Source organism: Natator depressus, chromosome 6 (assembly GCF_965152275.1).
Source record: "Natator depressus isolate rNatDep1 chromosome 6, rNatDep2.hap1, whole genome shotgun sequence".
In the NCBI taxonomy this organism is placed as follows: Eukaryota; Metazoa; Chordata; order Testudines; family Cheloniidae; genus Natator; species Natator depressus.
The window spans coordinates 51,989,493-52,001,663 of record NC_134239.1 but is presented as its reverse complement, the minus strand read 5'-3'; the positions used below and the strand labels follow the sequence as shown (position 1 = coordinate 52,001,663).

The following is a 12,171-nucleotide window of genomic DNA, read 5'->3' as shown; positions in this document are numbered from 1 at the left end:
AATCACAACTTTAATTGAACCAGAACAACGCTGAGTTTAAACCAGGAGTAAACTCCTTCCCCAGCTTTCACTTTTTGGATCCCTATCAGCAGACTAAATTTGACAGAATTCTTGACAGCTGTACCGCTGCCCACTGGATTCTGATAATCAGTAGTAAAATCAAGTGCGTAAAATTTCACTCTGCTGCTGTGTGATGAAAATATGAACAGCAGCAAAAGAAATGGAGCTCTCTGTCTGGACTCAGCAAGACACCAAATTGATTCACACATGGCTCACTTTTGAAGCATTATCTTAGTAATCATAAGAGAAGTACTTTTTTTTTTTAAATGGAGCCTTGAAAATGATGGCTGAGCTACCCCCATGGACAACCCCTCTTGCCAACAGCAAGTGGATTTTTGAAGCACTGATGATGAAGACTCGCAGAAAAGCAACCACAATTTATTTATATGCAAACACTGTGCTCTCATAAATCTACAGGGATCATCTGGATCAAGATGCTCTGTTCTGCCTTCCTGGAATCAGCTCTGTTCTACAGCAAATCAAAATTAACCTTATTTGTGCCTTCAATAGCTGGACTCATTCCAATGATAATAAACGACTGAGGCATGCGCTTACTGCTCTCCTGCAGGAGTCATTTTCACAATCAAATTATAACGATCCCCAAGAAAAGTTACTGCAGTTTAATGAGCCATGACTCTCATACATTTCAAACACCTTCACACTGTTGAAGGTCCTGAAAGGGCACCTCATAGGGATCATTTTATCTAGGACAGTGCAAGAGAGAACTTAATGAATCATGAGGATGATGGGAAAAATTCTTTTATTTTAAACGATAGGAAGACAAGCCTTTGACATCTGACCACCTGGTTCTGGAAACTGGAATTACATATAGAAAATACTATATTCATGTAATCATATCTTCAAACTGTAATTATGTATAAGTGTCACTAAAGAGATGCAGTTAAAATACCTAGAAAGAATTGTTCGAATTTATATTTTACTTCTGCCCGATAAGAAATATACCATTTACAATCTGAATCCCCAGCTCCCATGATTACCCATTAATCTAAAGGAGAAGTATCAATACCTAATTGGGTACGGGGTTACTATTTCCTGTCCTTAAGCCAGTTACAAAAATAGTACCATTATTTCAGCCCTGACTGCAAAATTGATTACTGCACCTGAGAAAAAGTTCCATAATGCACTAATGCAAATCATTTTCAACATTGCATAGATTAAAAGCCATTGACAATATTTCATTTTCGGTATATTTAGTGCTGGGAAAAGGCCTGAACTAACAGCCTGAGGAATTAAATCGGTCTACAGAACAAGTCCAGCAGGGACAGCAGCAGCGGAACCTTCCCACCCCCAGAGGAATTCAACGGTAGTTCATTTACCCTTGTTCTCTCAGCTAAAACTGCTGGCAAAGATTGCAGCTATTTTTGTGATGTCTCCTCTTGAACAAACAAAAAAACCACCCTCCTGTCGAAGCGTGGGGGAGAGAAGTACCTGCTTGCTAGCGCACTCTCTCTCTAAATAAATAAATATACACACACACAGATATATAAAGCATTACTAAGTACTATAATACACTAACTACAAAAGCTAAGAAGGCACAGTGGAGGCAAAAAAACCCTCAACTCAGACAACTAGCTCAGTCTCCATCTCAAGCCAGGGAGGTTAAGAAGGAACAGAGGACAATTAGTCAGTGCTATATAGCAGGGGTGGCCAAACTGCGACCCTCTACGGTTAAAGTTAGGCTCTCAGAGTCCACCCACCCCCTCCACCTACCAGATGGGGGTGTGTGGGGGGTGAAGGTTTGAGGCTTCTGCCCTGCGGTGGGGCTGGTGGGGCTAGGGACTTCCGCCCAGCAGGGAGGGGGGCTTGGGGCTTCAGCACAAGGAGGTGCCTGCGAGGTCTTGGCAATTCTGCCCCACAGGAGACACCTGCCGGCGTTTCAGGCCCACGCCCCAGCAGGCACCTCCTCCAGGGCAGAAGCCCCTAGTCCCACCAGCCCACTGCAGGGTTGAAGCCCCAAGTCCCAGCAGGCACCTCCTCCGAGGCTGAAATCCTGAGTCCCAGCAAGCGTTCCCGGCTCTCAAACTTCTGAAGATTATCCTATGTGGCTTGGAGGGTCAGTGAGTTTGGACACCCCTGCTATATAGCAACAGCATACAGCATGAGGTGGAGTAACACACGTGCACAGGCCGAATGGACGCTGCTATGAAAAATCTTCAAATGAAGACGCAGGAGACACAAGCGCACCTAGAGTGGGGCACCCACAGGGACACTACTCTAAGAACAGATTTTACACCAAATGAGCCATCATCCAATGAAAATTGCTTTCAGTTTCCACTCACCAGAACTGGATTTAAACAGGTGAGCTTGGTGAAAAAGCTGTATATCCCATAAGTAAGCTCCTTCGTTTTCAGTTTAAACCGATTTTTACCCAAAAATCCCCAGGTTTTACAAAAAGTGTTATTCATTTTTTTCCAATTTTCACCCTACTTTTGTATCATTCAAATATATAAAAAAATAACTTATTTCATTAGGAAAATGCAATACATTGTATCAGATTTATGTATAATAATTAAGGCTATGATTTTGTCATGGATATTTTTAGTAAAAGTCAGGGACAGGCAATAAACAAAAAGTCACGGAAGCAGGGACCTGCCCCTGACTTTTACTAAAAACATCCCTGACAAAATGGGGAGAGGAGGATCCAGCACCCCCACACCCCTACCGGCTGGGAGCTGCATGGACCCCATTGCCCAGTGGCTGGGAGACGTTTCCCCCCAACCCAACCCTGCAGGGCTGGAGCTAGGGGGTCCCCCCCGACCCCGTGGAGCTGGGAGCAGCGGGGAGCCCGCCAGCAGCGGAGTCTGGGGAGCTGTGCGGGGTCCCCCGGCCACTGAGCAGCTCTGGGGTCCCTCTGCTGCCACCATCTAGGAGCTGTGTGGGGAGCCAGCTGCTCATGGCAGCAGGGGAGCTGTAGGGAGGCCCCTGCCAGCGGCTGAGTAGCTCCAGGGTCCCTCTGCCACCAGCAGCTGGGAGCTGCGTCACTGTAGGGGGGGAAGCCCCTGCCAGCAGCAGCAGCTGGGCAGCTCAGGGGTCTCTACCGACAGCCAGTCAGTTGGGGGGTCCCGTTGCCCACGGGAGGGGCCCCCACAGCCCACAGAGGCTGGGCTGCTGCAGATTCCCGAATGTCATGGAGGTCGCTGGAAGTCACAGCCCTGATCACCATCACATAATCTTAGCCTTAATTTTGATAATACCTGCCTGTGTGTATATGCAAAGCGGCTTGTTGAACTACAGTTATGTATTAGTTTAGAAGATACACACAATAAACAAACAGGCACACACACACGCTCTGAAGTGCGTGTGTATCTGAATGTACTGATGAAGCTCACACCCACCTGTGACAGGCTGGGTCACAGAAACTCCCTCAAGACTGCCACTAGATGTGCTGGGACACCACCGAGAACCCCCCTGCCAGAGAAGGCTTCCCTCCACTCCTGTCTTGCTGAGCTAGTCGGCTACAGCACAGATGAAGGAGGTTGGGCCACACCCCCACTGCAGTTGACAGAAACTAAGAATCACTTAAGCTTCTCAGTTAACAGGGACTTTCCCAGCACCCAGTATTCAGTCATTCTGGGAGCCTAAATCCCAAATAAATCCATTTTACTCTGTATAAAGCTTATACAGGGTTAACTCATAAATTGTCTGCCCTCTATGACACTGATAAGTCAATTTGTGGGGAGGAAGAGAATGAAATTACCCAGAAAATTATTCACAGCGGACATAACTTTGAGCAAGCAATTTTCCTGCACCAGCTGTTATAAGCAAGGGTTTTGAAACTACTAAACATGCACGAGTGCAGCCTTTATTTAATTAAGCATTCAGTAACATTTTATTTGTATCTATTCTTAAGTTTCTGATTTTTATTTAGTCTGCCTTTGACTATTAAGTTCCAGATGTAGGTTGCATTTAGACTAATCCAACGAACAGTAATTGCAAGTTAAGTTTCAGTTTACAGCCTATGTAAATAATGAGTCAAAGACAGACTCAATAAAAGGAAATGTACACAGCTAGAAGCAGCCAGATTCAGGCTGCAAGGCTTTGGGAAGACTAAGCGATACTACAGAATTGGGAATTTAAGAAGGTTTTCCATTTGCCACGTGTGGAGGATCAGTTACAGGCTTGACATGGGGCGGGATGTGCTGGGAGCTATTTGCCTTTAATAAATTAAATATTAGGGTATTTCATTGCAAATCAAGGTATGTCTGCTCCATTTGGCAGACAGCTTTGGCATCCACTCTGAGCTTGAGCCTGATCCTGCAAAGTCTCACAGCCGGACCTAGAGCTTACTACTGTGAGCCACTCAGGTCAGCGGGAATATTTATGGTATCAAGTGTCTCAGGATTGATCTCTGTGCTTGTGACAGTGTAAAAACTGAAGGGGAAAGAAATATTTGGGGAACCTGTGGGGATTTCCCCCTGAATTTCCTCTCTTGGAATCCTGCAAAATCCCCCCACTGCCTGGGATGACTTATTCCCTGGCTCCAAGACATTTCTGAAGAACAAGTTAACCTTTGGGATGCACCCACATTTCCCTAAGGGATGGCAAGCAAGGCCCCACAAATCCTGTGGCACCTAGTTCTTCAGTGGTCATTATACATTTCCTTGTATTACTGAGCCTGAACTCAGTCTATTTCACACAGCTCCAAAATTTTCAGTTTTCAGTGTGCTGCAGATTTTTGTATCGACAGTGCACAACCACAGGGTGGGAAGATTTCACTAGGGATTTTGGCAGCTGGGTCAGATTTCAATTTTTGGCACTCAGTAGGCTTTTGGCAGTGGGAAGCAGATACATCTCACCCTCTTTAGTAAAGAGTCAGTTGATATGCTTCCAAATATTTATTTCACAAAATGAAGTGTTTAAGATCCCAAATGAAATACTCTGGAAATAGACAAGCTTAAGCACGTACCTATCGATATGTGGCCATGATGGGATTATGTGTCCAAATAAATTTCGAGCATAAACGTATGATTCTGTTATGTCCCATCTTTGACAGGTTGTGTCATCTACTGGATAGAACAAGGATCCCTGATTATTATTGCAGCTTTGCTGCTAACCTACTACAAATTTGGGTAAGTCACTGGAGCCCTTTTAGTCTTAAACAGCTAGAAAATTTGTTTATGAACAGAAGTGCTTTCACTGCAAACTAGATGTTGAAATCTGAGCAGAACTTTGCTGGATAAGTAGCAACTTGTATCACCAACAAATGTATGATGTAAGCAGAATGACCTGAATATATGGTAGTAGGCTCTCTGAACCAACAATTAATGAGACTTTCAGACCACCCAGCCTGTAATTGAGCAACAGTGCTATCATTAAACTAATAAGAGCATGGCTAGAGTTGTGGGGATATTACCAGCACTATATGCTGCTAAAGCATCATTCAGAGTTAGTTCAGGCTTGCAGGAAGAGATAGATAAGAGCAGCAAAAAAGCAAAAATGAGTTTGTGTTAGCCAAAGGGGTTAAAGGGAATAAGAAAGGCTTTTAAACATATCAAGGGAAAAGGGAGGTCCAGGGAGGAGGACAAAATTGATTCAGAAAGGGCCAAGATACCAGAAAGAAAAACACACAAACATTCAAGCAGTTATAAAGACAGGAAGAACATGTGAAAATAATAGTTGATGAAGGGAATAACTGCATAATTTGAACATGCAGATCTAGAGCCTGACTAGCCTGCCTGCTCTGCGGGAAGAGTCTTTTTTTTAAACAGAAAATCTCCTGCAAGGCAGGTAGAATGTTAAGGCTCCAGGAGTGTCCACCCAACAGATGTTATAAATGGTGGTGACCATTTATTAGTTTGATATATGGGATAGATCTTAGAGTAATAGGAGAAAATTAAGAAAAGGAAACTTTAGGCATAATATCCAAGAAAATTTCCTGAGAGTGACATATTTTTGGCAGTGGGATAGATGGAGTCCCAGTGCTTGGAATTGTTAAAACTAGCCTGAAACAAACTACCAGAATAATATCCTATAAAGAGCAATTCTGTATTAGCTGTAGAGAGATTGATTGGATGCTCATTCTAATTCCATCTACGATTCAGACACATCAAGACTAATACTTCACTCCAGAACAAGAGCAACCTCTAGTAACCTGGTCAGAGATTCACCCAGCCTACTACAGTACTGAAATATACAGAGATGCCACAGAGAGAAGCATTAATAGGTGGAGATTAAAGGAACAGCTCTAAAGATTACCATGGCAGCTACAAGATCTGCAAATAATTACTGTCATGAATGAGTACAAAATCATTTGACTTGCTTTTAAACCAAAATGTTTTAGATATTTTAAACTGTTGCTTCATCCAAGATTTGAAAGCCTTATAAATGTGCAGCATTCATTTACAGAGGGGGAAAAACACTTGCCTACAGAAAGACAAATTAACCATTGTCCTGTTTCTACAACGGAATCTAGGGGTTTCTCTCTCCCTTCCCTCCCCTCCCCCTCACACACATCCACCCACCATCAAGGTGAAAATTAAAACTTGGCAACCCCACACCTTTAGGTTCACTTCAAACTGCATACAAAGACCTAAAAAAGTTGTTACTTACCAATGATGGTTCATTTTGAAGTCCTCTATGCCAGTACTAGAGCAACAAGGTGTTCACAAAGGGATTGGTGACATTTCACTGACAGTGACCATCCCACAGTGAAAGGGCCTTTACTCCATCACGGAGAAGAGTATTCGACAGTTCAATGGACACACTTGAATTTTTTCAGCAATGACAGGACTTTGAAGTTCATAAGGGGAGGAGTTAAGTTAAGGAAAGTGTCAGGATAGCCAAAGAGCAGGCAGAAAGGAAAGTAACATGATAATTCATACTTCTATAGCACATTGTAAAATGCTCTGAGGTGTCCTGAGACAAACAGCCATTAAGTCTCACAACATCCCTATGAAGTATAGGCTGATCCCTACTCCTGACTGCCACAAATTGTGGTCTTGAGCAATTCACTCAAGTTCTTTGTGCCTCTGTTTCCCAATCTGTTAAATGGGATAATACAAGAGTGGGTAAACTTTTTGGCCAGAGGGCCACATCTGGCTACGGAAATTGTATGGCGGGTCATGAATGCTCACAAAATTGGGGATTGGAGTGCAGGATTGGGTGAGGGCTCCAGCTGGGGGTGTGGGCTCTGGGGTGCAGGAGGGTGCTCCAGGCTGAGACCAAGGGGTTCGGAGGGCGGGAGGGGGATCAGGTATGGGGCAGGGGCCACGGTTCCTGGCAAATGGGAGCTGCAGAGGTGGCGCTTGGGGCAGGGCAGCATGCGGAGCCCCCTGGCTGCCCTTAAGGGTAGGAGCCAGGTGAGTTGGGTGGGGAGAGCGTATGCTGTTGCTTCCAGGAGCCGCGCAGATCGGGGCAAGCCCCCGACACCTGGCTGGAACGCCGAAGCAGGGCAAACCCCAGATCCCACTCCCCTGCAGGAGCTTGAGGGCCGGATTAAAAATGTCTGGAAGGTTGGATGCGGACCCGGGCCATAGTTTGCCCACCCCTGGGATGATACCTACCTGCTGGGGTGGGACCTAGAGTTGTTATGAGGCTTAATTAGGTTTACTAATCTCAATAACATGCTCAGATGGGAAGCAGTACACAAGGACAATCTCATGCACTGTACTACAAACATCACCTTCAGTGTATAATATAAGTACAATACATTCAATATTATGACAAGGTTACTGGGAGAAAATTTCTACAGTATACTTTTGTAGCACAATTCCACAATACACATCATGCTAATCAGATCTCCTGTACAATGAAAGGACTGCCTTAGAAATGAAAGATGGTTATTCCCCTTATACAGACTACCAGGGGAAATAAGACTCTGATACATGATTCAAAATGACTCATGAGAATTGCTCACCAGGAGACATGTGCGTAGAGAAAACCTGAGCATGTTGGACACTCCTGGTTAAGTCTAAATCTTCCATGCATGAATACTGCAGCCAGGGCAAACTTTAGTAGTTTACAACCTTAACATTTCAAAAAATAGTCTGATTTCTTGTCTATCATGTATTCATTTAAAGGAAGTACATATGGCTGCACAAAGGTATAACCGTGGCCAATGGGAGCTGCAGGGGCAGCGCTTGTGGATGGGGCAGCGCGCAGAGTTGCCTGGCCACGCCTCTGCGTAGGAGCCGTAGGGGGGACATGCCGCTGCTTCTGGGAGATGCATGAGGTACATAAAAAGGGTATACCATGGTGTGCAACAAAACTCATGTGTAGGGTGAAATGTGCAGAGGGCCAGCAGGAGTCTCCTTTTAAGTCTCCCTTAAATCCTAAAAAAAAAAAAAAGAAGTTTAACTGGGACTATGCATAAGCTTTATGCTGGCCCTTTGCAGAATGAAGAATTTCACCCCTGGGGCTCGTCTTCACTACAGGTTTCTTCCCCCCCATACACAAGGTAGTTGTTTGTAATTTAAATCAAGGTACTTCACAAGTTCATAAAGGCTAGTGTGGACACTCCATGTGCCATTGATCCTGGCTACAGATATCTGTTCTTTACTTTCAGAGCAAATGTACAGAGAGTGCCCAAACTAGCTTTTACAAATGTTCTGAGTACTTTAAATAATTAATTCATATTAATTTAATCTAGTCTAGTGTAATTTAATGTCTAGTGTAAACATAAGAGTGAATTTGGAGACAAAAAGAAAAGGAGTACTTGTGGCACCTTAGAAACTAACAAATTTATTTGAGCATAAGCTTTCGTGAGCTACAGCTCACTTCATCGGATGCATTCAGTGGAAAATTTATAGATTTATAAACAGTGGGGTGGGGAGATTTATATACATAGAGAACATGAAACAATGGGTGTTACCATACACATTGTAACAAGACTGATCACTTAAGGTTAGCTATTACCAGCAGGAGAGCGTGCGGGGGGGGGGGGGGAGGGGGAAACCTTTTGTAGTGATAATCAAGGTGGGCCATTTCCAGCAGTTGACAAGAATGTTTGAGGAACGGTGGGGGGTGGAGGGAGGGAATAAACATGGGGAAATAGTTTTACTTTGTGTAATGACCCATCCACTCCCAGTCTCTATTCAAGACTAAGTTAATTGTATCCAGTTTGCAAATTAATTCCAATTCAGCAGTCTCTCGTTGGAGTCTGTTTTTGAAGTTTTTTTGTTGAAGAATTGCAATTTTTAGGTCTGTAATCGAGTGACCAGAGAGACTGAAGTGTTCTCCAAGTGGTTCTCCAGTGGTTTTTGAATGTTATAATTCTTGACATCTGATTTGTGTCCATTTATTCTTTTATGTAGAGACTGTCCAGTTTGACCAATGTACATGGCAGAGGGGCATTGCTGGCACATATCACATTGGTAGATGTGCAGGTGAACGAGCCTCTGATAGTGTGGCTGATGTGATTAGGCCCTATGATGGTGTCCCCTGAATAGATATGTGGACACAGTTGGCAACGGGCTTTGTTGCAAGGATAGGTTCCTGGGTTAGCGGTTCTGTTGTGTGGTGTGTGGTTGCTGGTGAGTATTTGCTTCAGGTTGGGGGACTGTCTGTAAGCATGCAGACTAACACGGCTGCTACTCTGAAACCAACTTGGAGACAGTGATTCTTCATTTATGTTCTCGTAGAATACTTGGCCCATTACACACTTTATACCTTCACATCTGTGACAGGCAGGTAAGCAAGCATTGTGTCATTTACAGATGCAGAAACAGAGCTACACTGATTTGTCCAATGCCCCAGAAATCTGTCAGAGTCCAGATTTGAATAAAGGAATTCCTTATTCCCAGTTCTGTGCTCTGATTCCATTGCTCTTTGGAATTGTGAAAGCACCTAATCGTTTTGTAGTGCATTACATTATTCCTATTGCTATTCTGGTCACAGTGAAATCACAGTGTAGAGTGAGAGTATGATTTCTCTCTATGGGGGCTCAGTTTTGTACAGAATAAGACAGAATGACTTTGTTTAACCCTCCCCTTAATCTGACTTTTCCAGAGGAGCAAAGATAAAGACAAAGTAACATCCTCATGAAATATGGCTCTTTTCTTCTCCTGGGTCCAACCCCTCACTTCCAAAAGCAGATTGTCATGACAACACACACAACCTGGAGACAATCCAGCCAATAAATCTGCAGAGAAAGCAGCCATCCCAAGTGTGCAAAGAATGCTGCTGCTTTAAACCTCCAAAGGCACAATAACCCCCACACAAATTAACCTTATTAGTCCGCTGTAGGCCTGCCAGAGTGCTGGTAAATATTTTCAAACCTGCAGGACCCCCGATGCCCTCCCCGCCCCGCAGGGTGGAAGCCCCGAGACCCCCATCCTGCAACTGAAGCCCAAAGCCCCAAATGAGGGGGAGTGGGGGGAGGAAGGAGACGCACATGGGGGATTCCGGGAAATAATCTCTGAAAATTTAAGCCCCGCCTATGGTGAAAAATAACACACCCCTTGGCACACTAACAGCTGCATTATCACAGAAGCAGCACACAAGTGACTATGCCTCAAGTCTTTTCTCCTCCCGTCCCCAAGAGGAGAATTAGACCACAATGTTTCACTAGTCCAGCAGGAAGATTCAACACCCGCCTCTCTCAGGTTTCTCTCCGATCAAAGGTGTGTTTGCAGGTTGCCCGCTCACTGAACCCTCTCTGTGCCACAAGTGTCAATGGGACCCTTTTCATGCTCAAATCTTAAACAAAAGGAAAGAGTTTTTCGTAGGTAAAGAAGGAAAGGGAGATAGGAAGAAACATGCTTTAAAAAAAAGTTTGGTGATATTGTTACAATAGTGCTTTTTCCTTACACTGGCATCCCTGTGCACAGATGGGAAGGAGGCACAAAGCTGCGTCCTAGGTCATACTGAGTTATTCTGTGTGGTGGGAACAGAATGCAGGACTTCCAGTTACAAGTCCCCCATTTTGGACACTGATATGCCCATATGATCACAGTTTATTGACCCTATAATGCTAAAACAAGTGGCAAACTACTGAACAAATAATAAAAAAACAACACTCCCAGAACACACTGTCTCATTACCTTCCTATAATATTTCAGCTGAGTCATGAACAGGAGGAGCAGCAGACCAGAGTTAGATTTTCCCTTCTAACTTCCACCCTCTCCATTTTCAGCTAGCTATAATTTTTGAAACTTTTACTTTTTTTAGCCTGAAATTTTTCAGGCTTGGTCTCTCCACCTGAAGGTGAATTGTTTTTCCCTTGAAAGTCTGAGCAAAAAAGGTTCAGCCTTCTTAAGAGTGAGAAAAAAAACATGTCCTACCATGAAAAGGTGTCTTGCAAAATGGAATGTGATTGTGCAATAAGAGTCTCTAGTGTTATGTGTAGACAGGTTTACCCATCCGTGAAATGGGAAGAATGCTCAGAGGTTCTCTTATCTCTCTCTTTAGGCCCAATCCAGCTCCCACTGTAGAAAGACTCCTCCTGACTTCAATGTCAATTGGATCAGGCCTTGCAAGCTCGGATATCCTCCGACGAAAGGTGCTATTGGAGGCTTTTGAAAGCTCAGATAATGAACTACACACAAACTGGAGAGTTGCAACAAACAAACATCGCCATAAGATTATTTGCATGGGGAAGACAGAGCTGTTATTTGCAACACTGGCTAAGCCAGGAGTGTCATATTTTCTTCTAAATCTGGTCCTCAGTAGTTAGGCTTTGCTTAACCCTTCAGAGTGCAATCAAAAAATCCTGTGCCTACCTTGAGGGCTTTCACAGCTTTCTTCATCACTGTTGTCCTGGCAGTTATTTTGACTGTCGCATACAAAGCTTTTATCGATGCAAAGGCCGTTCTTACAGTGGAATCGGGCAGTAGAGCACAGCAAGGGATTTGCTGCTGTGAAAACAAAAGTGTGATCTTTCATTAGAAACTAGTTCTCACCCAGACAGAGAACTACTCCCTAAGGGCTCCTACAAAGATGGGTCACAACTCAACATTTGGTCTGTTTGCTGAGCCTGTGGGAGTAACATGACAGTCAAGTAAACTGAGTACTTCTAAATGATGGGAGTTGGAAGTTTCAATTCATGTAATATTCATTAGAATTATCAGAGAGCTACCACAGCTGTGATAGGCCTTCTCTTCAAACTGTATTACTCACTCTTAGATGTTTAAACATTACTCCTATTTTAGGCAG

General features: G+C 44.0%; 1 protein-coding gene across 3 annotated transcripts in view; it reads right to left on the bottom strand.

The window, feature by feature from the left end:
* LDLRAD3 (low density lipoprotein receptor class A domain containing 3) overlaps positions 1–12,171 on the bottom strand; it is a 168,505-nt gene that overhangs the window by 76,609 nt on the left and 79,725 nt on the right. For all 3 annotated transcript variants that reach the window (XM_074955282.1, XM_074955280.1, XM_074955281.1), the window contains one exon: positions 11,739–11,873. In XM_074955282.1, the coding sequence (XP_074811383.1) occupies positions 11,739–11,873 (135 nt within the window). The remainder of the gene's footprint in view (positions 1–11,738; positions 11,874–12,171) is intronic.